The sequence below is a fragment of the Clupea harengus genome, chromosome 6 (assembly GCF_900700415.2).
Source record: "Clupea harengus chromosome 6, Ch_v2.0.2, whole genome shotgun sequence".
In the NCBI taxonomy this organism is placed as follows: Eukaryota; Metazoa; Chordata; class Actinopteri; order Clupeiformes; family Clupeidae; genus Clupea; species Clupea harengus.
This window is the reverse complement of record NC_045157.1, coordinates 28,299,889-28,327,350: the sequence shown is the minus strand read 5'-3', so window position 1 is coordinate 28,327,350 and position 27,462 is coordinate 28,299,889. Positions and strand designations below refer to the sequence as shown.

The 27,462-nt window shown below is 42.0% G+C and overlaps 2 protein-coding genes across 6 annotated transcripts; one reads left to right on the top strand and one right to left on the bottom strand.

Moving 5' to 3' along the window:
* Positions 1-246: 246 nt before the first annotated feature.
* Positions 247-15,406, bottom strand: usp8 (ubiquitin specific peptidase 8). 3 transcript variants are annotated; one of them, XM_012814850.3, is made up of 19 exons: positions 15,125-15,406; positions 14,230-14,407; positions 13,812-13,956; positions 13,569-13,654; positions 13,331-13,472; positions 12,076-12,118; positions 11,578-11,749; positions 11,094-11,256; positions 10,738-10,879; positions 9,601-9,839; positions 8,719-9,243; positions 7,730-7,804; positions 7,279-7,538; positions 6,746-6,967; positions 6,292-6,502; positions 4,515-4,751; positions 4,259-4,401; positions 2,971-3,103; positions 247-2,664 (listed from the first exon to the last, which is right to left on the bottom strand). In XM_012814850.3, exons 2-19 carry the CDS (start codon positions 14,331-14,333, stop codon positions 2,506-2,508), a joined length of 3,201 nt encoding a protein of 1,066 aa, XP_012670304.2. In that variant the 5' UTR covers positions 14,334-14,407; positions 15,125-15,406; the 3' UTR covers positions 247-2,505. The 3 variants fall into 3 exon arrangements, with proteins under 3 accessions (XP_012670304.2, XP_031425509.1, XP_031425507.1); XM_031569649.2 differs by lacking the exon at positions 15,125-15,406 and adding an exon at positions 15,031-15,115; XM_031569647.2 differs by lacking the exon at positions 15,125-15,406 and adding an exon at positions 14,925-15,073.
* Positions 15,406-26,846, top strand: gabpb1 (GA binding protein transcription factor subunit beta 1). Of its 3 annotated transcripts, XM_031569650.2 has the most exons (9): positions 16,164-17,693; positions 17,848-18,050; positions 18,639-18,746; positions 18,970-19,137; positions 19,655-19,849; positions 19,942-20,086; positions 23,414-23,584; positions 24,654-24,796; positions 25,430-26,846. In XM_031569650.2, the coding sequence occupies exons 2-9, from the start codon at positions 18,027-18,029 to the stop codon at positions 25,577-25,579; spliced, it is 1,104 nt and encodes a 367-aa protein (XP_031425510.1). In that variant the 5' UTR covers positions 16,164-17,693; positions 17,848-18,026; the 3' UTR covers positions 25,580-26,846. The 3 variants fall into 3 exon arrangements, with proteins under 3 accessions (XP_031425511.1, XP_031425510.1, XP_012670270.2); XM_031569651.2 differs by lacking the exons at positions 16,164-17,693; positions 17,848-18,050 and adding an exon at positions 15,406-15,959; XM_012814816.3 differs by having other exon boundaries at positions 16,164-18,050; positions 24,681-24,796.
* Positions 26,847-27,462: the final 616 nt, after the last annotated feature.

Sequence of the window (27,462 nt, the reverse complement as noted above, 5' to 3'; positions counted from 1 at the left end):
GTGTAACAAGAGTTAGAAGTACACACACTCTGAGTGCAAAACTATGTTCGTCACCGATTTTCAATAGATTGTATGCCTTTATGTTTTAGCATTTAGACTATTAACCTAGAAATAACAAATATTCCAAGACGCTTTATAGTTTAGGTCAGACGGTTTCTGGTTTGGCTTCATTTTTAGTCTAACCATTCGCCAGGCCTGGTTTAACTCAAGCACTCCCCCTACTGATAAAAAGCAGTAAAGCAATCATTAATGTTTCACTTTCCTTTATTTTAACAATTGGATTAATAGATACATTTAAATGTTTGAGGTTAATATATGTCAATGGTAATGGAGGAAAAAAAACAACAACAGATAATTCAAGAAATCAAATGAAACCCCTACATAAAACAGAAATATAATTCCATGCTTCATGCTAAAAGTGATGTGGGACTCATATCATTTCACTTTGAACTTTTATCGATGACCAAATAGATTCTAATGGAGGACTTGTGCTTCCTGCTCACTGAACTGGCCACACTGACAGACGTCTGGCTCCACAGCACGCTTATCTCCAGGAAGAGGAAGTCTCCACTGCCACTAAGTTAAACCACTAAAATGACTGACCAGTGAGTGTTAAAGGCTGAATGACTGGTGACTCACAGTGTGCTGGGAGCTCCAGAGTCCATATGAACTTCCTGTGTCCCAATGTCCCATTGAAACACAGGGGGAGATAGATAGTGTCATCTATGTGGGAAGACTGCTGCTGGAGCCCAGCTAGATTAGGGGACCCAGTACACCGATTCGACACAAGCAGTGCACCCTTCTACAAACAAGGCTCATCCTGGAGGGGTCGGTTCCTCAAGCAGTCGGTTTGATGTCTGCCTCTCCCAGTAGTTATGAACTGTTTATGTAGGTGAGACTGAGGTTATAACCTGTTTATGTATGTGAAGCTGAGGTTATAACCTGCTCCTGATGGTGAAGTACCGGGAGCACTGTCTGTGTACTTTTGAAATCAAAGTATGAAGAACCCAAAAGCCGAACAGATGTAGTACTTCCAAGACATGAAAATTCTGTTCTCTCATTACTCAAATCAACAACTGGGGTTGACAATGTTTTTACTGTCGAGTTAGATTAAGATGAATTGCAAGTATTTACCTTCTAAGCTTACTGTTCTATATGCAAAAGATTTATATGAAAAGATTAAGTCGAAAAACGTGGCAGTTATCTTACTGCGTTTACTAAAGCACAAAAAAACACAACCGGCTTTTGTCATAATGCAAACTATCTGCTGCAGATTTGATGATCTTCTCGTTTCTAGTGATGTTAATGCTCCAGTTACTGCGCCTTGGGAAAGGCGTGGGCATTACTGACTTCCTCTTTACTGTGTAACAGTACACTGTTATACTGTCTGGCCTGTGCATGGAGTACACAGATGGCTGTGGGGCATTATGAGTGCTTCTAGTAGGAGCGTGGCACAGCATCAGCTGCCAAGACATGACAGACCTCTCTGATGGATACTTCATAGTAGCAGCTGTTTTTGCATTTCATTTTCCTCTGGGTAAGCTAAATGATTCTGCTCACAATAGTATTATTATTATATAATTGTGTTTCATCACATTACAGGTTCAAGAAAGAAATAGTGCATCTAAACAACCTAATATGATGGCAGTGTTTTCAGACAGGATGTCATGGAAGGGTACAACTCAAATACAGTGGCTCAGAAAAAAAGAAAGATCACATTGTACCCAAATTTGTGTTTGATTTCATGCCTCGGAGACTGCCCTTATAAGAGAAAGCTTGATGGGAAAGATTTCTGACTTGGCTTTGGAAGCCAACAGCAGACAGTTAGGTTATGAGAGGCTACAACTTCTCCTAACAGATTTGGTCACTTCATAAATAAATAAACAACTCTCCCTTGGTTATATGTACATGTTAAATGTGCAAGGTTTGCAACTAGTATGTACATAAGTAATTCTACTGCTTTTAAAATCTCAATGGTGGTATATTCACAGAAAAGGGAAGCTTAAGGTAAGTAAATGCAGAAAAAGGCCATCACACACTGAAACGGAAAGAGTCGAGTTAGAGTGCTGAATGGAGGTCTCAGCACCAGCGGACGAAGCCCCGCGCAACACTTAGTTTAAGCTTCAGCAGGCAGACTAGGCGCAATGAATACTGGTCTTTCGACCACTCGTGGTGCATAAGTGAAAGGTCCTCCTTCATCCTCCTCCTCCTCCTCCTCAACTACCGTTACTGTTACTGTGTTCTAAATAGATGAACGCTCAGCATCTACACAGCTGATCCTCTACGAGCTGCGGCGCAGGGAAGAGGCGAGGCACCTCCACACAGCCGCTTCCCCCTCTGGCTCTTCCATGCCGGCTCGATGCACACCAGGGCCGCGGGGGAGGGAGGGCTCCCCTGGTCCAGGCGCCGGCCATCCTCACCAGTAGCAGCGCTGCTAACATGCATTTTAAAATCACCCGTCTCCTCCTTTGTCTTCCACGCGCCGGGTCGCTCACCTCTCGCTCCTCACAGGGAGGAGTAGAAGAGGATGTAGGCGGCCGACGACTTGATGGAGGAGCTGGACATGTCCGCCACCTCGTGGTCGTCGAACTTGAACCAGCGCTGCTTGGGGTTGTTCCTGCAGTAGGCTGTGTAGTGGCCGCCGTCAAGCCCTCCGTAGTGGTTCTGTGTGAGGAGAGGAGGAGAGGAGGAGAGGAGGGGAGGAGGGATGGAGAAAGTGAGAGGTGAAGTGGAGCAGGTACCCAGTGTTAGTGGATACAGCCATGGTTAACAAGAAAAGGTGTTGTTGCTAATAGCCTGGAATAAATGCCATTTTTAAAGTGTTATCAATGTACAAAAAATGAACCAAATCTGCAACCTTAACTCTTTAATTCTTCCAAATGTGCTGAACGGGTAAACTAATAAGCAATGTTAAAAGGGTCTCGAAGGTTTAATAGGCTTGTAATAGGGATGACTTGTTGAAAGACTTACAGACACGCCGAACAGGTTGTATCCCTTCTGGCTGGGCTTGGGGCCGATGACGTACTGCGCCAGGTCCAGACTCTCCAGAGGGAAGTCCACTGTGGTCTGCAGCTTCTGCTTCCATCTGCCCTCGTATGAAAACCTGAAGCACACACAAAACAAGCATCAATATGAATGTGAATGTACTTCAACAAGCTGGTTGCTGCCTTGGTCCACACAGGAACACAATCATGGAGTCTCTGATGCCTAGACTTTCACATGTTATTGATAGTCTAACTCAGGGGTTTTAAACCGGGGGTCCGTGGCCCCCTGGTGGTCCGCGACGGCATTGCAGGGGGTCCGCGACATGAGCCTATGTTGGTCAGTTCGCTTTGATATTTCAACATATTTCCAGATTACTCTTGAATATTGTGAAAAATATCGAAGAAATTACACTGACAAGTGCAGCAGGCGGAATATGTGCGCGGGGGAAGGGGGCGTGGCGATGGCGGTTAGTTATCTACCCTGATAACTGCTCATATTTAAGTGTTATAGGCAGAATATCTGTGCAGGGGGAGGGGGCGTGGTGGCGGCTAGCAATGTACCCTGATAATTTCACATATTTAAGTGTTATAGGCAGAATATCTGTGCAGGGGGAGGGTGCGTGGCGGCGGCTAGCGATGTACCCTGATAATTTCACATATTTAAGTGTTATAGGCAGAATATCTGTGCAGGGGGAGGGGGCGTGGCGGCAGCGGTTACAAACACGCACGCCCGTGCAGGCACATCAGTCGGCCACAAATTACTTTCTAGTCAGAATGGTGGTCCCTGGGACAAAACCAGTTGAAAACCCCTGGTCTAACTCATAGTTCAGTTTAAATTAACTTAACAGTGCATTTTGAAGTACACACTGTTCCACAGAAAACTCTCTCTTGCCTGATGGCATTGCTCCCATTGAAAACTCCAGGGACATATTTCCAACATGAGTGCCCAGTTTCTTACAGACTCTTTGCTCTTTTTCCATCTGCTAGTTGACACACAATCTCCTGTTACGCTGTTAAACTGCATCTCTTAAATAAGGACTTCCTTGGCACATTTGTTGGCTGGCTGGACTTAAGCCACAACTACTCTCCACCACTTGTAAAACCTAGGATATTTAAGCCTTCTAGAACAATACTGATAACACTGGACTCACTGGAAAATCAACAAGTACTTGTACTATAGAGTGAACTGACACTCTTTGAAGGGATGACTTTCTGTTTGGAATGTGCAGATATGACTGTGCACATTTCCCTGTGGTGGCTGTCAGAGATCTTACCTTTTCAAGTGCACGAGCAGGATGGGCGGAACCTTCCAGATCTCCAGCTTCTTGGTGGAATCTCTGTGGGCTTTGCAGTGTCTGCAGAACACCTTATTTACGTCCGTCAGCCTCTCCTCTTTAGAGAACAGCTTCAGGCATTCCTTCAAGATGTGAAGAAAAAAACAACTGAGGGAGAAGCATCCTATACATACCTACGTGTATGTGTGTCCATATGTGAAGGAAGGTGGGTGTGTGGGCGTACGTCTTGCCTTACCTGTAGAGAGCACTTGTTGGGAGAGGCCAGGGGCAGGGAGAGGTACATAAAGGCCTCAAAGGTGCGAGATTTGCGGTGACATGTCAGGCACTGGACGGTGGACTTGAACTGACCCTGGAAGAGTGACACGATGATGGAGGCGTTCAGCAGCTTGTGCTTGCCCCAGGCCAGATCGGCCGCGCTGGGGTCGTCCAGGTGGTCGTTGGGCTCCTCCTTGTAGCGCTTGCGGTTGTCCGCCTGAGTGAGAAGGGCACAAGACCCCCGTGAGTGTTGGAAAAGAAACAGTGACACCCTAACTGTGACTGTGTTGGCATTCTTAAAAAAAGAAAAATGTCCATTACTCAGCAATGGAACACCTATTCTTCTTTAATCACATACAAGTTGACCAATGATTAATTCCTCCATCTCCCCACTGCTCCATCAACATCCATCCCATCCACTCAACCTTTAACCGTCACAGTCTCATTCCGTGTTCATGCAGCGTTCCAAAGTCCAAACCCCCAGGTAACAATCAAGGCCAAGACCTCAAGCACTTCAGTGCGTGTTTCTATTCAATAGAGAGGACATGTCCATGAACAGGTGATGGAAATGCATACATTTCACATGACCGGGAGGTATGCTGCCATGAGATGGAGCACAGACCATGGGGCTTTCAGACAATACTGTCCATCGGGCACAGGGAGGCGCACGGTACAGTGGGTGGAGAGAGAGGGGGGGGGGGGGGGGGCATATCAAGCGCACACAAGGTGGGATGCATCAGACATCACCAGAGCATTGTGAATGTCTATGCCAAGCTGATGTTCAGATAAACCTGCACTCCCCATCATTCAAAATGGTTTAGTAATGGCCCACACGTTCATGTAGAGCAGGCTAATACCAGTAAGACCATGGTCTCTGGATGCTTCACAGTTCTGCACTTAATAGATATGATTGGAATAGAAGCGGAAGCATGAGCAGTGCCTCAAAACGAGACTTAACATGACGAGGCAGCTGCTTCACTCGTCTCTGCTTCTTTGTCTTTATCTCTTTCTATGGCGTGGCGCCCATACATCTCAAGCATGGTGGTTTGGAATGGGGCAGAGCTGGGGGTTCATGAGCGGCAGGTCTCTGAAGTGGACAGCGACTCAAGACAGATGTGATGTGGACTGGACACAGCAACGCAACACACTCGAGAAGGAACAGGAGCGCTGAACAAGGCTACTTACTCTCTACGTTTGCCATCACAACAAAAGAAAACAAACAGGAAAAGACACAAATGAGACACCCATAATACACACAGGTCACTCAGTTCATGACCATTCAAAACCAGCAAAACATGAACTACAGCTTCAGGGCTGTAGCTAAGTAAACATGTTTTGGCTGTGTTGAATTCTAAAAGGTTCACACTGCTGACTGACAGATCATCTAATAGCAGCACACTGATCAGCAGTGTAATGTCATGGTGGAGAGAGACTTAAAGGATGAAGTACAGCTTCACAATACAATCACTCTAGCATGAAACTGGGGGCTTAAATATTTCCCCATTCAGGCTTCTAATCTGAAGTATCTCCTCAAGACAAGCTGCATTATCTACACTACCGTTAAATCTACAAACATGAGATCTTCTCCTTTCATCGTGATCCAGAGATCTTGAAATATGTACAGAGCAGACCAGTCAAACTTGAGTATATATCCATCTGTATATCTACTTGTCTCATTTTATGGACAATGACTTGTATTATGCAAGCGCATTTCTGCGTGCGGTGTGTGTGTGTGTAGACGAAGGGTCTGTCCCTACTCTGTTGAGGTCCTCGTGGAGGCCGTCCATGAGGAAGAGCAGCAGCTCCTGAGAGTCCTGCTGCTCGTATCCGGAGAACTGATCATTGATCTTGCCAATGGTGATCTTGAAGTCCCGTGGAGTGATGCACTTATACTGGCCTGACCACAGCGCCTTCATGATCACGCCAAACTCTTCAGCCACCTCCCCCTTGTGGCCCAGGATGTTGGCTCTGTTGGCATAAACATGAACATGAACAAAGTAGAACGTAAGAGACACGAACCGTTAATGGTACAGTGCAGCTTTTAGCTATACAGTACTCCTGACTTATGCTTAGCTATATTTGTCACAGCTCACGTTCTAAATGTATAACACTTCCACATTAAATACATTTTCTCAATTAGGTGCAAACTCAATATTGCATCAGCAATGTGATTTTCACCAAAATGTCACCAATGAAGCGATGGAAGCCTACCGGTTGATGTCGTCCTGATAGCGGTTCTTGTTGAAGTAATCTGCCATGACTGGCGTGTTACACAGACACTGCAGGATGGAGTTCATGTAGCAGGTGTTCCCCAGGTTCCTCAGGCCTGTCAGAGACGCACCCAGGCCTCCGAATGTGGGGTTCAGACTACGGATCTTGACTGCTGACGGTCTTGAAATTTCAACCTTCGCATATGTGCTAGCAGTTATAGGCCTAGATGTAATGGCAAATGTCAAAACAAAAATGCTTAGTTTAACTTAGCTTAGTTTCAAATGTTTTATGGTCACTGTAACATAACTGTAGTTACACAGAGTAGTTGTATACAGTTGCATATCTATGACCATAGTTGCATCTCGCAAATTACACACCACTTACATATAAGGATTAGCCAGCCTACAAATGAATAACCTTATATCAACAACAGTAACTCAAATAAAATATGGGAGCCATGACAATCATGGCAACTATGGGGAATGTACCATATGCACATGTACTCTCTCTTCCACATACGCTATGCCACATACTTGGTCTCTCTGTTGATGGTGGGTGTGGGGGTGGGCTTCTTCTGGCCCTCGTCACGCAGGTCCTGGGTGATGTCCGGGGACGAGTAGGAGCGCTTGAGCTTGGACTGCTCGCGGTCCCGCTCCACCTCGGGGGGCTTCGACGGCTTCTGCTTGGGCGTGGAAGGGGGTGTCTGGGGCACGCTCACCTCAGGGGGGTACAGGTGCACCCGGTTGGTCGGGGAGTGGTAGTACCGGTACGTACCAGTCACTGTGTCCAGAAACTAGACCAGGAAAAAGAAAGCAAGCGTGAAGGGGCAACTAATGCCTTAAACTGCCTTCAGTTTTACAGGAAGGCGTATACAAAGTAAAGTAAAGTAAAGTAAAGTAAAGTAAAGTAAAGTAAAGTAAAGTAAAGTAAAGTAAAGTAAAGACAACTACGTTGTATGTAATGGTGTCAATGTGGCCCTCTTACCTTCATCCACCCGTCTGGCATACCTGGAACACTTCGTCCCATCTCCTCACTGCGTGCTCTGGTTAGAGGCTCCCGCTGTGGCACGGAAAGAAACACCGGTTTCACAACAGCCACAATAAAAACACACAACACCAACTGCATCCTTCTCCATTGTGGACGGATCCGATCTCTCTAAATCAAGGCCACAATGCAGAGTGGGTCCTGTGTGCTCCGGTAGTGTTCACTAGGCTTGTCCATTTCTGTTTGTCATAAAATGATCACCTCCAAAGAGGGGTTGAAATAAACTTGGAATTTTGTAATGGACTTCCTGACAAGTGGAGGCTGCCAATGCAAAAGAAGCATGCCATACTCAACAACCTGGTAAGGAGCTGATATACCTTTGGTTTGTCAAAGCCCTCGGCCGTGCTATCGTTTAATATCCTCCCGTTCGCAAACGCACTACTACGCTTCAGTGGTGCCTGAGTTGAGACAGGAAAGAACTGATATCATTTGGCTTTGTTTGGCCATCATTGGATGCAGTTATGCATGGATAATGTGAGGTGGTGTGCAATTCGCCTCTTACTTTGTGGACCTGCTGGGGAAGTGGCTGTTACTGATGTGAGGAGCTTAAGTGTCGTAATAATGACTGTGGCGTGGATCATTTCAGAGTTACAGTCTTGACTCCTCAGAAAATGCTAACTAATATGCGCGCACGATTTCATGTGACACTGAAAGTCATTTGGCAATTGTCAAATGAAATGAAAATGCTAATCTGATCATCTTTAATACTTTCAGAGGTGCTAAGCCAAAACCAAGCTTGTTGAGCGTTTCTACACTATAACTTTACTGAACGTTAACTAAAATGATCAAAAGTAGCCAGTTAAAGACTAAGGTTTTCCTTTATGTATATACACAGCTGTAAAACATTCCTTAATGAACTATGGTATGAACACTAATCCATCTATAGGACAGTGAGAAGCATATGTTTGGTGATGCGTGATCAGACCCACCTTGATCTCACTGACGATGTTGTTGGGCATGGGTGAGTCCAGTGAGACACTCTTAGGCTGTGCTTCTCCATGCTGCGTCCTCTGCCCTCGCTTCATCCTCTCCTCTCGCACCTGATCCTCCTCTTCAGCCTTCTGCCGCTCCAGCCTGCCCCGCTCCTGTTGCTTCTTCTTCTCCTCCTCCTCCTCTTCCTCTGGCCTCTTTTTCTCCCGTTCCTCTTTCTCCTGCCTCTCCTCCCTCTCCTCCTTGGCGCGGCGCTCCTTCTCGTCCTGCTCCTCCTCCTGGGATCGCTGGGCCTGCCTGCGCTGCTCCATCTCCCAGCGTGCCTTCTCACTCACGCCGGCCGCCTCGGCGTGGATCTGGCTGCGCTCCTCCTCCGACAGCTGCCCGCCGGATTCAAAGAACGGCTTCACCGAGCGGACAGGCATCACCGGGCCGTTCTGAGGCAGCTGAGAGTCCTTGGTTTGGGGCTCGTTGGGTCTGGTGCCGTCCGAGATTTTGACCGAGGGCTTTTTACTGCGATCAATCTGTGGCAGGGGTCAAGATGAAACATGTCAAAAAAGCATCCGCATGACCTCAAGAGTCAAAACACAACATCAACAATAGTGTTGGTAAGTTACACACCGAGATGTCAAAACCAGTGTTTTTTTTTCATAAACATTATACATTTGTGGTACATATCTGGAGACAGGTAAAGGTAAATGTATACAGCTCTATAAGATTAAGTGACTTGTCAAAGAATTACACTGTTGAGGCATCTAAACACACCTTCAGCAGTTGATAAGAAGTAATTGTTTGTAAGCCTTTAATACACTCATCACTCAGTGAAACACATCTTTCACCTAGCAGAACAAGTCAACACACACCGTAGTCAAAGTCTTTACCTGAGGAATTGGTTTAACCGTTACTCCAGTCTGCGACTGTGGGGTAGCTTTGTTGGTCCTCTCGGCCGCCGTAGGAGCAGGCCCATCGAGGACACCGGGGGCCTCAGTGGAGAGCTCTGGAGCTGCTGGCTCGTGTAGAGGGCCCTCATCCGCTGCTCTCCCGTTCACCTGCACCATCGGCTCAGGCTCAGGGGCCGCTGGTGGTTTGGGCTCCTCCAGGGAGGGGTAGCTGAAGTTCACTGTGGGCACGGTCATGGCAAATTTGTATCGCTGGTTTGTAAAGGACAGCTTAGATAACATGAGATTCTACTATTGACTGAACTCATCTGCCTCTGTCTAGCAATTACACTAAATAACAACTAGAGGCCTCTTAGTTTGGCAGGCTGTCCAGGGTTGTCAACCAACTCTGGATATGGGGATGGGGGTATTGGTGGTGTAATGAATGAATACACAGTGTAAAAACATTTGCCTGTGTCAGACACACATGCCAGAGGGTTTTCATGCCGTCATAGATTAAGACCATAGTTACACATCCATGTCTCGCCAACATGTGCTTCAGGTTGATAGGTCTGTTTCTATTCAACAACATAGCTAACACTGATGTGCAAACATTAGAAACTCATCATAGCCAGAGAAGTCTTACTTCCTAGTTTGTCTTTTGACTATAGACTGCACTCTTATTACATGTCTGATGTCTGTTCAGATCTGATGGCATTAATTGATGAAACCCATCAATAGATTCCATCTCTAAAAGGAAGTTGAAGAAGCTTTAAGGAATAGCAAGCCAACTGGCCAACAGCCAACAAAACTTTCCAGCTCTTAAAGCAGGATGTTGTCAAATAGAGAGTCTACTGTCATTTCTCTCTATTTGACAACGTCCTGCTTTAAGAGCTGGAAAGTGTGTGTATATATATATTTGTGTGTGTGTGTGTGTGTGTGTGTGTGTGTGCGCGTGCGTGCGTGCGTGCGTGCGTGCGTGCGTGCGTGTATATATATATATATATATATATATTTGCATTGTTTCCTTCCCTGTTAACACAACTGAACAGTAAATAGCCTAGACAGCTACCTTCTACAGTATTAAAACAACATAATGTGGCCCATTCACTTTCATAAACAATTTTGTGTTGCACTTACGCTGTGGGATGGCACTGGAGGCCTGCTGTCTTGGTGGCTTGACTTTAGCATTGGTGGTGTACATGGGGTAGAAGAGCAGCCAGCTCTCATAGCCACCCTCCAACACCATGGGCTCACTGCGGAGAATGGTGGTGCTGTCCCACTGTGGAGCACAGACATGGCCATTGTAGTATAACCACATGCACCGTTCCTCTAGGCTCTCAAAATCTACAGCCTCTACCACTGTACCGGTATTGCACTAGTCATGACAAACGGAGCCATATTGTGTAGATAAAAAAAAAAAAACATTGTGCTCTAACAACATATATTCCATGTACGGAGTGGTGCTGCATGCATACGACACAAAAGTGTATTACCTTGAAAAGGGCATCTTTCAGGCTCTGCAGTGTGGTCCCCAGTTTGAGGTCTGCGACACAGCTGAACCAGTCTAGCAGAACCACATAATCCACAAAACCTCTACGCTTCCACAATTCTTTTGAGGCCTCCGGAAGCTTCACCTCAATCTGGTTTACAGTTATCCTACAAATGTGATAGTGACATTCATATTTATTTACACTTCAACAGGTCTTGTTTGGCAAACAGTCCAAATGGTCAGCAACTATATGCAAATGACAACATGCAAATGTATCTGAATAGGGGCATTGTGAGGGACTGTGCTGTGGAGAGTTCTTCACTGTAGGTCCTGACAATTCTAAAAACTGTTTATTTTGGTGGTTGTGTATAAGAATTCAGCCAAATAGTAGGCTAGGTCAACCCTTGTTATCTTGGCATGGCTATATTAATACTGCGGCCAACTCAGTTTGGAATGTTCTGGATCATGGAAGAGTGATGAGCTCTTACCCCGGAGAGACGGCCTCCTCTGGGACACTGATGTAGCTCTGGGCCGGAACTTGAATTTGCGACTCCTCAAAGTCCCTCTGGCTCCTGGCATCCATAACGATGACACTGAGGCTCTGGTCAATCATCATGCGATAGAGCTTCTCAGCAGTGATCCCTCCCATTGGCACAGCAGCTGATGAGGGAAAGTGTCCCAAGAAACCATTCACTGAACTACTGTCATTTCAATGGGTCTCAACGTGTGGCCAGACATTATAGGAGTGTATGTTTGGAGTCACTTTGTTAAAGTGCGGGTTGCACCAAAATTCTCCACAAAAAAAGGCTGGCTTTCAAAAGGCCGGGTATACCAACTGATATAACACAGCTTTTGAAAAATGCATTGTTTTCTTTTCAGTAACAGAAAGTTCAAGCTTGGTGAACCACCCTCATCAATCATTCCACATGTCTTCCACACCTACAACACTCATACAGATACACACACACACAGCTCTTGACACTTACCTTTAGATGGTACATTTTTTGAGTCATTCTGTTCCCCTTTCACCTGCATTGGACAATTAAGGTTATTAAGGTTAGGTATCACCTGACTTTTGTTAGTCAGCTATTTGTTCTTGAGCTAGCTGTAGTATATATATATATTAGTGCTGTCAAACGATTAAAATATTTAATCGCGATTAATCGCATTTATGTCATAGTTAACTCAAAATTAATCGCGATTAATCGCAAATTATTATCTATTCTAAATGTCCCTTTGTTTATTTATTTTTTCCATCATTTTATTTTTATTTCAATGCCCTTATCAACATGGAAAAGTGGATTGGCTTGCTTTATGCAAATGTTTTATTTTATTGAAAACCAACATTGCCAAACAGGGCGGTACAAAATTAAATTATAAAGTGCACATTTCAGGTAAACAAGGACCCTATAGTGCAGTTAAACCATGGCTTAATATTTTCTTTTTTTCAAGTTTGCTGGGAACATAACAGTCAGGCCTTTTATTTCAGAAACAATGAACCGTAACAGTTAGGTTACCAATAAAAGGTAAGCCTACTACTTCTTTGCTTTCAGCCAGCTGCCTGTTGACATTTTCAGACAACAGTGAAGCTCACTTCTTTTGCACAACACAACTTTTAAAAGTAAACTTTCCATTCAGAAGTTTTTTATCATCCATTTCGCCGTATCGCGCTCACCATTCACTCAAACCGTAACGTTAGCCTACTACACAGTTTGCGAGGCCAAAAAGAACGTTAATCTAAAAAAAAAAAAAAAAATTTTTTTTTTTTTAAATCGCGTTAATCGCGCGATAAAAAAATTAACGGCGTTAAAATGGGTTTGCGTTAACGCCGTTAATAACGCGTTAAACTGACAACACTAATATATATATATATTAGTGCTGTCATATATATATATATATATATATATATATATAATTCGGGAAAAAAAACAGCTGAATGATCAACAAACTGAAGCCAACACAAATCATAACTTCCAGTCACTTCAGTCCAAAATGACTTGGTAAGTACTGACTCATTAATCACTTCTTGTGTTGGTCGAGCTCAAGGTACCATTAAAAGATGAATTATACTAAAACCAACCTCTGAACTCCCCTATCAAAATACCCAGAGATGAATGGGTCCATTGAGTACATAGCCATATTTCCCACAGAAAAGAAAATAGAAAATGTGGCCTGCACTGTCAACATATGATTTCATAACAAGTATCTGATGATCAAAAGTGATGATCTAGGAGGTAGTACCTTCCTATTGTCTTTGTTGGAGACAGTTGACCCTTTTGATACAGATCGTTCCTCATCCTTTTCTTGCTTCTCTTTTTTTCGTCTCTTCTCCTCTTGTTTCTCCCTCTCCTCAAGTTTTTTGCGTACTTCAACTTCCTCATATCTGATTACAGGTTTACAGAACAATGTATTAAAAAAAAACATTACATGAATCTTTTGAGAATCTAAGGAGTTTCAATGTTAACGACATGTGACTGACCGGAGCTTTAGACTGACTGATAGTTTCTCGGCTTCCTCGATGGCTTTTTTAAAGCTGGATGGTCCAAGCATTGACAAGTAATAATCCTTAAGAGAAAGATGAAGAGAAAAAAGTAAGTTAAACCTGTCAGGTTACTGTGAATAACAGGATATACTACTGTTATTGCTATACAATTAAATATATTTGCCAACTACATTAAACAATAAAAGCTAGTTTAACCTCAGCCTTTACGGTTTGTTGTACCTGTTGCTGTTTGAAGTCAGGTCTCTTCTTAATCACATCATAAACTGTCAGGTACCTCATGTACAAAACATAGGCCTTTTCTTCATCTCTGTCAAGTCGACACTCCTCTGCAGCTTTGAACATCTTACAGGCACTCTGAACATAACTAAAACCAAATGCACAGTTTAATTCTCACTATAATTTCCTTGATGTTATTTAAGATCACAGACTTCATTTCTGGAAGAATGTTATACTGCACATGGAAGGGATATAATCCTGAGCATCATATTATTCTTTACTGTGGTGTACATGTGTAAAATGGTAATGAACTGCTTCTGAGACATACGTTTACCAGGTCTTACTATCTTATGGTAACGAAGGTAATGATCTGCTTTTGTGACATAATTTCTAAAGCAAACAAAGGTTGACTAGGTCTTACTGCCTTGTGCTGGTTTTGTCCGGCTTGAATTCTGATTTCTTGTTCAGTTCACCCAGAGACGTTGACAGGTAGAGCTCTTTCGCCCCCGTGGAAACAGCCGGCATCTTGGCGGATAAATTGAGCTTAACATTCACCTGCAGAAGTCGATGCTCTCACATGCTCGTCATAAATGTCATGCCTGCAAAGAGGGACATAAAAAGATCGTCTTTAATAGAACATCCATTCTCTCAATGTCAAAAATAAGAACCTGGTGTCTAAGTTCATGACAAGTTGTTGTTGTTGTTTCAGCCAACTGGCTGAACCTATACCATGCATGCTAAAGGAATCACAAACATGTTGACAAACCAACAAGAAGCACATACAATTCACCTTTCTGCTGCTGGGTTCTTACTGAATATGAGATAACGTATACATATCTAACATTATTAGCTAGCTAGCTCTAAACAAGTGACAACGGCTAACTCGCTACAGAACTGGTAGTTTAGCAATCTAGCTATGATAGCCAGCTAGCAAACTAGCTGGGAAGCTCCTGAATCCGTTATAACTTTATTCCCAACTAGTATGTTCAAAAACGCGTGCTGTCAACGCGGCAGCTAAGAAGGTAGTCTTGTAACAGAAATGGATCCTCAACAAATATGTAGAGCTGTGTAAAACGTTTGTGGTGAAAAAGAATATCGATCCAGGAAGTACAGTACCTTGGAGCATATGCTAATTGGCTAGCCGTACATGCTAGCTCGTTACATGACAAGGTTCCTGTTTTGAAAATATCTAGTAACGTTAGACAGCTAATTGGATAATTACCAAAAACAACACACTCAGTCTGAAACAACCACACGCGTGAATAGACACACATACGAAAAAAAGCAACCACACCACGGCAAAGTAACTGTCCTACCTCGAGATTTATTTTGCTACTCCAACAGTTGATTCCCGGAACAGTTCCTGTACCTTTCACTCCAGAGGGGCGTGAGATGTTTAACTTGGATACGCTTTAATGACAGTGTGCTGCAGAACACGTTACACACGGCAATATCAGAAATTGTAAATAAGGAACATATTGTAGGTGACAGAACGCAACTGCCACTAAACACTACAGGGTTAAATGTGACATTTACATTAAGTCGTATGCAACTTTCACATTTAAACTTCCACACGTTTTTATGAATGTAGGTTGGATCAAACGAGCTAGCGAAGTGTTCGTTGAAATGATAAATTGCGACTGGAGGTGTGGAATTACATCCGTGGTGCGACCAGTTAATCAAATAGAGAAACTAACGTTACTGTTCATCGCTGTGGCAGAGATTGCCGTAATCATCATGAAGAAAACAGCCTAAATGACATCATGGGGTGCATGAACCATAAGTTCTGGGCATGTACTCCAGCTAGTATCATTAGCTTTGGTGTTCTGTATCACTCCGCACAGACAATATTTGCTACACGTTTATGTTTTCTTCGCCATTAAAGTAAAATGTACTGCCACATAATCAGACACCACAAGAACCAGTTATTACTGGCAAAGTGGATTATATAAAATCCTGATTAATTTGATAAAGGTCTCAGAATGTCTAATGTAATTTGAAACATGGTTATGGTATACATCCGCACGAAGAACGGGCACTTTTCCCGCAGTTAAAAATTGAGCGCTGAGAGGCCGTCTGTAAAGAACTACACAAGCTGAGTTACGGGGGTCTTCATTTTTTTCAACAATTACTTTAAGAAAATAACGCAAGGTAAGACTTGAAAATGATCAACATGTTAGGCAATAAGAATCTTTTCCAGGTCAGAGTCGGGGTGTTTTATGTTGCTCCACCGGATGTGGAAGTTGGTGTGTCTTCTTTGCTGGTAAAAAATATTCCACTTCCCCCGGAACCTCGATCATTCTAACGATTTCCTGTTTATTACATTAACTTGGCAGATATCATGCATTCGTGCATAAGAAGTTACTCGAATTAAATATAGTCGTTTACTGTTCCTATGGCAGATAAATGCTATTATCCTAAGCAAAAGAAAATGGTGGACAGACAGGCTCTTGCTGTAAAGCGCAAATCAACAATGGGCTGCGCAGTGTCGCGAACGCTATGTAGCTTGTAATATAGCTAGCTTTAGCTATTTAACAAAATCTGAGTTTGCTGCTAGCCATCTGACGGAAACTAAACAAAGGGCAGGATTTGTGGAAAAGTCAGAGAAATACATGGCGGTTTACTTAATTTTGACTGAAACAAAGATACAAATAAAAAAAACAGCAGGGTTTTGGCGGCCTCCTTAGACAACGCTGTGGCAAATGGCATAAATGTGCACACTCGTCATTTGGTTGCCAGTAAAGCCACTTTGAGAGTAATTTAACTGCAATAGTCATCTCATCCAACCTGCATATTTTCATGAATGGACGTTTTATTAATCACAGTAGTGTCTTCCACAATTTAAGGGAAATTTGTCAAACCTTGTTAGCCCAGGCTACTGCAACACTTCTTGATTTATTAGTTATATTAGGCCTACAATGTTATAGTGAACAATAAAGATCATCCATTTGACACCAATATTTGAAAAGGCTGTCTCCTTTCTTTGGGTTGTAATTATACAGTTAACCTACCCTATTATACCCAGTCATTGAGTAGGTATGAGTGACCATACTAACGTGTATATCAAATTATGGGAGATAACTCGCATGCCTCTTTAGAGCGCGGATTTATGTTAGCTATACACTGGATGTGCAAAATCACAGGCCGATTTGGGCGTTGAGTTAGGGTATGAAGTTGTTTTCTGATTCTATTTGGGTTTGTGTAAAAAAGATGAGTGAAAATAAAATATACTGCACAAGGCTTTATCTCTGTTGGAAAGATAAGTCCCTTCCCACCAGGATCACATGACCACTTAAATTACTGCAGTCTGTTTCAAGAATGCACGGGAAATTGAGAATAATTATACACCAGAAATAGAGATTGTAATCACATAGTTCGTAAAAAAATCATATAGGATGTGCTTATTTCCTAAAAGAATAGCCAGTCAAAAGCCATTGCATTTAACATTAATAACATAAAAATGATTTGTAATGGGTATAGATGGGTTCCAAAGCATGGGTCCGTGACATTGCATGACATATTTTGACATTAAGACACAAAGAAAATTGTAACAGTTGTCAAAATATCTACACATGAAATTTGTCGATGTATTTAGTCTAAGCTATAAAATACTGACTTTGCAACAACAGCACAAGGCAAGGCAAGGCAACTTTATTTATATTGTGCATTTCATGCACATGTGCAACTCAATGTGCTTAACATACAATAACAGGAAAGACAATAAAGAATTAAAATAAATAAAAGGATACAAAATAAGAGTAAAGTGAAACAAGTAAAAATAAGATAATAAACATGAAAATAAAAGATTAAAAAGTAAGAGTAGGCTACTGGAAGAAAGAACATAATCATATGGAATATAGGTGCTACAACTCACAGTTTATACAGGTACTCCTTTGTGGGGGTGCTTAGTGAAGCAAATCAGTGTTGAGCCTTGATTTAAAAGTAGCAACATTTGGGGCACATCTAAGTGTTTCTGGGAGTTTGTTCCAGGAATAAGAACCAACATATTTGAATGATGCTTTACCATGTTTTGTCTTAGGTCTATAAACAGTTAGCAGTCCCTTTCCAGAAGAGTGTTCTTGATGGTTGATAGGAGTAAGAAGATCTAGATGGTATTTTGGGCCCAAACCATTTAGGGTTTTGTAGACCAATAAAATCATTTAAAATTAAACTCTCTTGCACAGTGGAAGCCAGTGCAAAGATCTGAGAACGGGTGTGATGTGGTCGTATTTTTTGCTTTTTGTGAGTACCCTTGCAGCTGCATTTTGAACACGCTGTAGTTTTTGGAGGGTTTTCTTAGGAAGACCGGTATAAAGCCTGTTGCAGTAATCTAGTCTATTAGAGATAAAAGCATGGATAAGCTTTTCCAGGTCTGGTTTAGATAGAAGGCCTCTAATCCTTCCTATATTTTTTAGGTGGTAATATGCTGACTTGGTTAGTAAATTAATATGGTTTTCAAAGTGTAAGTCAGCATCTAATATAACACCCAAGTTTCTGGCCTGATTTGTAGTCTGTAGTGATAGGGATTTTAGATTGGCACTGACCTTAATTCTCTCGTTTTTGTTGGGACCCAAAACAGCTACCTCTGTTTTGTCCTTGTTTAGCTGCAGAAAATTGTGGGACATCCAGTCATTTATCAGTGAGATAAAGTGATATAGGGAATCAATCGGACTATAGTCAGCGGGTGAGAGGGCAATGCAAATTTGAGTATCATCGACATAGTTATGGTAGTGAATATTGTTGTCTCGCAAAAGTTTTCCTTAGGGTAGCATGTAAAGATTAAATAAGAGTTGATACATACAAGCTCATTCGTATAACTTTTTATCATAGATGTCTTTAGTGGACTTGGGGAAAAAGCTACTGGAAGCTTCAAGATCAGGCCAAGATGATGAAGTACGGATTCTAATGTCCAATGGAGCACCTTTCACAACAGACTGGGTGAGCACCACCTATGTCCTAATCCCACCCTAGTGTGTTAGTCTTCTTTTGTAATTGATCTGTTTGGAAGCTTGGGGTTTAATTAAGGTTGAAATTAATTTGATCTCAAGTTTAAGTACTAGTTACTCACAGGTTGTGAATTCACTTAGTTTTATGTTATTTATTTCATGTAGGTTGTAAAAAAAGTGTGATAATAAGTGTTATAAGTTCAATCATCAAACAGCTTGGGACGTCTCCCCTGCACCTGTCCGCCCAGTATGGACATTACTCAACCACAGAGGTTTTACTGAGGGCGGGTGTAAGTCGAGATGCTCGGACCAAAGTTGACAGAACCCCTCTTCATATGGCTGGCTCAGAAGGGCATGCTAGCATTGTGGAGGTGCTACTAAAGGTAATGCCAGATTATTCATTTAGTCTTCATTTGAAGCTATACTGTATATTACATACCTTGGCAACTCACTGTTACATAGAATGACAGTGTAATTTCATTTTTAAGTTTTCGTAATGCCTACAAGTGCACTTAACGGATGTAAAATGGATGTAAAACGGATGTCTGGGATTGGTCAGAATGCTAAAATGCTTGTTGGAGATTGTCAGGAAATGTGACATTTCTGATTCACAAAAGACTTGAATATGCATGACACTTATTTCATGTGATGATACAGAGGCAATTCCCTTACCATAGCAATGGAAAATGTGGTGAACAAAATCTGCCCATCCTAGTGTTGCTTGCTTATAATATTCCATCAGAGTAAAATGCATTGACACACAGTGCTTTGATGTTTCCTATGCATGTGTGCTCCTTTAAAGATGTAAACTAAATTGAGCAATCATGATTGAAATCCTGTACTTTTATCATCTGTTTTCAAGTAATAACAATGAGTTTATTCACTGGGGCCTGACCGTAGCATGGGGCTGACGTCAACGCCAAAGACATGCTGAAAATGACAGCGCTCCACTGGGCTACTGAACACGGCCACCGAGAAGTTGTGGAGCTCCTCATCAGATATGGCACTGATGTCCATGCCCAGAGCAAATTCTGCAAAAATGCCCTCGACATCGCCTTGGATAATGGGAATGAAGAGCTTGCTGAGATTCTTCAGGTACACATTTTAGGGTCTGAAAGACACCTGTTTGTGCATCACAGAGGTTTTGTTTGATTTTCTTCATTTTTACATGCGTTTTCATCACACAGGTGGCCATGCAAAACCAGATCAACACAAACCCAGAGAGTCCAGACACAGTGACGATACACACAGCCACGCCACAGTTTATCATCGGGCCAGGAGGAGTGGTGAACCTGGCTGGACTAGTCTCCTCAGGGAACTCTGCTAAATCAGGTATGTCTCAGCCTCCAATAGGAAGGCACAAGGATAGTATTGGAAGTCTGGTCTGTATTATGATGATCTGTAAGTCATTCATTATGGGAAATGCTACATGTTTTTGTACTTATTTTGTGATCTGGAGTGTTTAAGAATTTATTTCAGTTTCTCTTTTCCAGTTTCCACATCTGGGTAATGTACATGGAATAACTAAATTGATCAATGTGTCCCTCTTCTAAATCCAGTCTTATCTAAGCCATGCATTGTTTCTCTTCTCATCTGACAACGTTTTCACTTCCTCTTGAGTCATTCATGGCTAAACATTGTTCCTGCTTTATGGTTTATGTTTTTGGGGACATCTCAGCCAGTTGTCATTCTTGATTTAGTTTTTGGCCTTGTTACAAAGAAAGTCTACCCCTACCACGCGAATGTTCAGTACACTGACTATACCAAACAAGGTATACAGATTATATCCTAGAGGATCTGAATAGTCCTAAAGCATGGATCTCCTATGATGTGTGTGAAGGATGTGAACTTGATACCTCAGTCAATAAGGAGGACAGGCCGCAAGAGAAACCAGCTCAGCAGTGGCACTGTTTCTGGACCCGCACAACCACTGCTCTCCTGTGAGGTGATCAGCCAGCTTGGTTGTTGTTTGCAGTAAAAGTACTGCAGGTCTTTAAGTTGGTGTATTTTCTGCAAAGAAATGGCAACGTCATGAATCTAGTTCCCAGAAGACGACAATCCAAAACAAACCGAGTCTGTTGGGCTGCCCAATAGGGATCTCTCACTCCATTTTCAAAGACACAGTGGTCATATCTCTTACTAAGCTGGTCTTCCGTGGCTTGCCACAACAGTATGTGCTATTCCCTACCGGTATTCTTCCTGACAGTGTATTTAAGCATTTTTCACTTCTCAATTCCCCAAAAGCTCACTGTCTGCATAAATCTGCTCACAATCCTTTTTCAGTGTTTCCAGTTTGGTAAGGCATTCACACCTCCTCTGTGGAAATCAACTGCCAGGCTGTATTCTCGTCCTGAAAATGTTCCTCTTCAAAAAGGTCTGGAATGCCTCAGTCAGAAAAATTATATGTTCATGACAATCAAATCTTATAGTGTTCACAGACTTTAAAGTTTTAGTTTTGTGGAGTGTGTTTGTTATTCAGTGGAATCAATGCTGTTAAAATTAATCACACAGTGGTTGAGCTGTAGCGCAGAGGCGGCGCCCCACACCATACAGGGGTGTAGTGCCCATGAGGACCCAGGGTCAATTCCAGCCTGAGGTCATTTCTCAAGCTCAGCCCTCATCTGTCATCTTTCCTGTCATATCTTCACAATCCTATTGCACGTGCAAAAATAAAACATACAAAAAACATAAACACAAAATAAACTATAATATGATTACACTGCACATATTATATCCGTTTAGTATGTAATCAGTGAGCTAAGCTTCCAGAATTCTGTGACATTTTCTGGAGAGTGAAAATGATGTATTGGCCTACAGAGACCAACTAGAACTTTAAGCCATGATTAGGGACATCGAATCATATTTTTGCTGTTTGAGTGACCTTACACAGAAGCCTTGTTCTTCTCTGATGACCCTTGCTTCTACACATGGCGACAGGGAACAGGGCATCAGGTAACCCAACAGCCTGTCACCCTGTTTGAGGGACCTGAAACAGAGACCAAAACCAAAAGACAGATTCCCTCCTTTGTTATTATGAGTTATGGCTGATGGCATGTTTATAGTGACTGAATTTACAGACAAGTTTAACTCATATGTCAAGTAATTTGGCTTCTTTTAGCATACAAGCCTGTGGTTTCACTTTTTTATGTCACTAATGCATCATAATGGTGGAATATTTTGGCAACAGCAGTTTCTTTGCTGATAATCAGGTATATGATTAATCCTATGACATGCATACATGAATGGGGTTTCGTGAGCTTGATATTCTTTTGTCCTATGTCTTTCAGTGTTCACACCAATAGAAAAGGACTCATTTTGATTGTTTGCTGTACATGCTGGAGTTATGTAATATGATGATTTCCGGAGTTGAACTGTTTGCTTAACCTACAGCTATGACGTGAATGGGGTTTTGTCTCTGCCTTTTAAAATGTCAGTCCTTGGGAACTGCACAGGTGCTGCCTCTTTTATCGCCTGTACTGGGACCAGAGCTGGCATTGTAGATTGTTGACTTGTGAAAGAAATGTCACCTTTATAGGAGCCCTACCATGACTTACGCTTATTCATTCTTATGTCTTCTCATTCATTATGGTAAATTCATAAATTGTCTGTTTTTTATTCATCTGATATGTTATGATCAATGTATGTTCGTTATATTCTAGTATATCTTCATTGTATTGTCTCTTGTACTATTTCTTTTACTAAAAAATTATTGAGGAAAGAACAAACATTCTATATTGACATTGTGAATCTCAATAATTATCCACTAGATGAAAGCCACTGTTCTGGCTCAGAAAGCTTTTGGTCTGATTCCTTTCTTCTACGCCTTATTGCTACATCAAAGAACCACGTCATAAGAATAATAGGTTATTCCAGTGTTTGCCTCAGGTGGACAATGCTTAAGGTTTTCTGTCCCCGCCATGATTATGAATGATCATTTTAAAGTTGATGTCATAACAATTTCATGGGAAATCATCTCATGATGGTGTATGTGTATCAGATGCGGACAGACTGAAGTCGTGAGATTTGCATTGGGGGAATACTGATCTTAAAGTGATATTCCAGTCATTTATCTTTTGTGGGATTATTTTATAGCTCTTCATTCTGCTGCTAGCTGTGGTTGGCGATGTGTTTCTATTTGTCACTTACCCCTGTAATTTAGAATGTTGGTTGGTAAACACATTGGTGTAACAAAATAAGTAACGGGTGCTACAAAAAAATGAATGTCTTGGTGTCAAACCAATGGATAAAACAGCTATGCCAATCTCTATGGTAAATAGACCCACCCATTAGTCTAACCCATTCATGAACAATGCAAAAACCTCCAGACAATATGTTACTTATAAATTACTTTGATGTTTTGATACATTTTGATCTGTGCAACTTTATGTAAACAAACCAGGACATAATTGGTCCTTTCTGTCAGCAAAATGTACTGATTACTTGCATTAATGTCCCATATAGGACTATAGGAGGAGATTTCTACCTTTTGTATAGCCATGAACTATGTGTGGGATACAAGTTTGGGATACAAGTTCATCCAGTTGTTGACTTGCCCACATGTTTTGGGATAGACTTCCACAGGTTTGGGTATACAAGAAATCCTTTCATCCTTTTCTCTTCATATTTAAAAATGCATCATTCTGGTGTCTGGTTTTGCAGTTATGGCGACCGAGGAGGTTGTGACTGCAGACACTGTGGATGGTGCCATTCAACAGGTCGTGAACGCCGGTGGTCAGCAGGTGATTACCATCGTAACAGATGGCATTCAGCTGGGCAACCTCCAGGCGGGTGGTCAGCCAATCATCGTGACCATGCCAGATGGTCAGCAAGGTCAGTTACTACCTAGAAATTCGTTATCCACAGAGTGATTTGTTTGATCATTAAAAAATCCCTGTTCTATGGAGAAAATGCCTCATGCATGAAATGTGAATACAAAGTAATGGTAACTTGGAAAACCATTTACTGCAATATTTAATCTCCTTGCAACCCAGTCAACCATCGTAACTAACTGGCCTGTGAATTAATGTCAGGATTGAGTTGCCATGCAACTGTGGCATACTTTGCCAGATCTTAAGGATTTTTGCATACCTAGGGCCTGCATCAATGGGGCATGAGTACAGCTGAACAGACCACACTACGAGCCATCTTAATCAATGGGACATAAGTATGACTCAAGATGGCATACTTAAAGCCACCAGCAAATGGGCCTAAGTATAGCTGAACAACCCTATTGGACTGGCATTTGGTCATGGTGTTGTGGTGAAGTGTCTCAGTAGAGCTTAAGGTGCATTTTGAGGTGTATGTGTTGTCTCCGGTAGTGGCATGTGTCCTAACCCATTGTGAGTATTGAGGGGGGTGGGCCTGGGACGCCAGACACACACCACTGTTGAGCCTTCTGGGCTCTTCGTGGGCCTAATTTAATGAAGCACTGACGAAGAAAATATAGTATTGCAGAATACTATGTTTTAATAACCTTATTGATTTTACAGAAATATCCCTAGCCAGGCTATGTTCATGAGCCTGTATGAATGCGCTGGATGACCAGGCCTTTAGGATGTATTGATAGTATTGATTAGAGTATTAGTCACTATATCACCAAAATAGTATAATGTAGTGCCAAGTCACTAATTCATCAGTCAACTGAAACGTTCACACAAAGCTTTTAGGTCATTCAGACTATACTGTGGCATTGCTTTTTGCGTTTTCATTTGTGACATACTGAGAGTATCTAACACTAGCTGAACTGTTTCATTTGTGAAATACTGACAGTACCTAACGCTAGCTGAACTGTTTCATTTGTGAAATACTAAGAGTACCTAACACTGGCTGAACTGTTTCATATGTGACATACTGAGAGTACCTAACGCTGGCTGAATTGTTTCATTTGTGACATACTAAGAGTACCTAATGCTGGCTCAACCTTCAGTGTTGACAGTTCCTGCCACTGACATCGCAGAAGAGACCGTCATCAGTGAGGAGCCCACTATGAAACGGCAGCGCATAGAAGTGCTGGAAAATATCACAGTGTGCCAGGAAATAGAGGTAAAACAGCATCCCATCCCTCCACCTGTGTCCTATGAAACATCTGCATCCATGTGTGGAGTTTTTGTGTGAGAGAGAGGATGATTCTGTTTTATGATTGATGATCTTGTCATTTTAGGTTCAGTATTTCCAACGAAGGTAGTGGAAACAGGGACTCAAGTTTAAAAGGGGGACATGCATGCCTTTGGAGACCAGCTCAATAGACCCCCAGTCACTGTACATTATTATTAACATTTCTTTTGTTTAAAAATCTATACCTACCAATCACCATTTCTGTCAATGAAAATAATTCATTGATGTGTTTTTTTCCAATCTGTTTCATCCATCTGCTCATTCCTGCAAGCCATCTAATTTAGTGATTTTGTAAATGTGAATTGTTTTTCAACTCAACAACGTAACATGAACTCCATTTGTATGGATGATAATTTCAATGTAAAAACACTCGGTGTTAATCACCAAAGACTTTACCCTACATGTGCTGGTATATTTTCAGATACATGCAGTCCTGTAAGCATACATTTTACATATCATATTGTTGAGATGGGATTGATTTGGGTCAAAACAGATGTGGTGCTCTTTAAGACCTAGTGTGAAGAATATTCTGGAATTCACAGAGGCCTTCTATTCCCACAGGAGAAGGAAACCCTTCAGAAGCAGTTAGACGAGGCCAATCGCGAGGCGCAAAAATACAGACAGCAGCTCTTGAAGAAAGAGCAGGAGGCCGAGGCCTTCAGACAAAAGCTTGAGGCCATCACTAGTCAGCGCGGGAAGAAAGCAGCGTGAGGCTCATGTGAGAGACGATGTGAGACTCTCTGAGACACACACAGCTCACGGAGGAGGACACGCGCCAAGCCCGGGGAACAACGCTAAACACACGCAAACACACAGGGGGACTTGTGTGGCTGGCTTGAGTGTGAGACATGGTTTTCATTTGAGATGGACAGTACGAGTAAGGCCACTGTGGACTTTGGGCTCAAGTTCATCTTTCTGAGGCTCGTGAGGGACTGGTGTTGGCGGCGGAAGGCTGATTTCCCAAGCAGGTCTCCTTCCAAAAGCCACCTCTCTATGAGCTCCTACAGTGTGGTTCTGTGTGGCCGCTCTACGACAACCAGCCAAATCCCAATAGTGATTCTTAGAATTGAAAACAGAATTTGAATGAAAATTAAGTTTGAATTGAATTGAAATTCCTGATTTGCCCTGAATTTACTTTTTACCTTGGTCAAATCACTGCCCGATTATCTGAGTATGTTGTAAATAATAAGGTGTCGTCCATATTGTTACAACATCAGTAAATCTGATGGCAAATTGTTTGTAAATCTCCAGTTGCTGACAACATACAATGTATTTTGTCAACCCTGTCATTTCCTAAAATAAGATTTTTAATGAATTTTTGCTGATCAATGGTCTTTCCCATGACTGCCATTTACTGTCTTCTATACCATCAAGTACAAAGACAGAAGACCACCATTACCTTCTACATAACTGAAGACCACCATTACCTTCTACATAACTGAAGACCACCATTACCTTCTACATAACTGAAGGAGATGAACACTATTTTCCACTTTCTGAAAGGGATAGAGCATGATTTAACATGACACTAACCATGTTCTCATGTGTTTTACTGACATTTTTGGAAATGTTTTGGCACATGTTGCCAGCATTTAGCATCGTATTTCTGAAATCAGTCAAATTGTATGCATGCCTAGCTACCAAAATGTAGTAGTTTTCTGACAGGAATTATGTGGGAGTATGATCCATCCATGGGCTTGTCTGTGGAAAGTGGCCTTATGTCTATCCTGTTATGAGTGATAGCTGGAACAAAAAGGCCACAAAAGCTTGGCATTTTAAGCAAAAGGCATAAACAGGTCAATATCAACATCTGAACACACATAGTTGTGGTAAAGTTTTTAACAAATGTGACAATTTGTTACATTGCACAATATGTTGTCTACATATGATTTAATGTGTGCTATGTTATATGTATGTGCATCCCTAAACATGATACTGAACTAAATCCTTCATAAATCACTGTGGAAACCTTTTTATATTCAAATGTGAAAAAGTTGTCTTTTTTCAGTGATTGACTATGGGAGGAGGTTAATTAAAGGCTCATGGTCTGGGGAAGGGGGATAGGATGACTTAAATGTACCAATCTTACTCTCTCTATGCAGGCTGATGGACATGAAGATGCATGATCTGGGGAAGGGGGATTGGATGACTTAAATGTACCAATCTTACTCTCTCTATGCAGGCTAATGGACATGAAGTCAGTGCTGTGTCATTATACTCCTTTATTAGTCCTGTACCCTCTGAAATGTCCTATTCAGAACAAACACATAGCACTGTACTGTGTGGTCTGTCTATATTTGCTGTCCTGACATATCCCCCTTTCCAAACATGTTTGGGTTGGATTGAAAAACCTTCCAACAAAGGAGTCATGAAGAATGTTTTAATTTTCTTTCACATAGCAATCATGAAGAATGCTTTGTGTAATTTGTGATATATTTTTTAGCCTTAATACTTAAAACTACCCTCTGACTTTAAATTCCGAAAATATTCGTACCACATACCTTTTGTAAATGAAAAGATGGTTCATCACAGTTGTTTAAAATTGGGTAGTTTGTAATTAAGTGGTCGTGTATTTTATTAAATGGATGCGCACC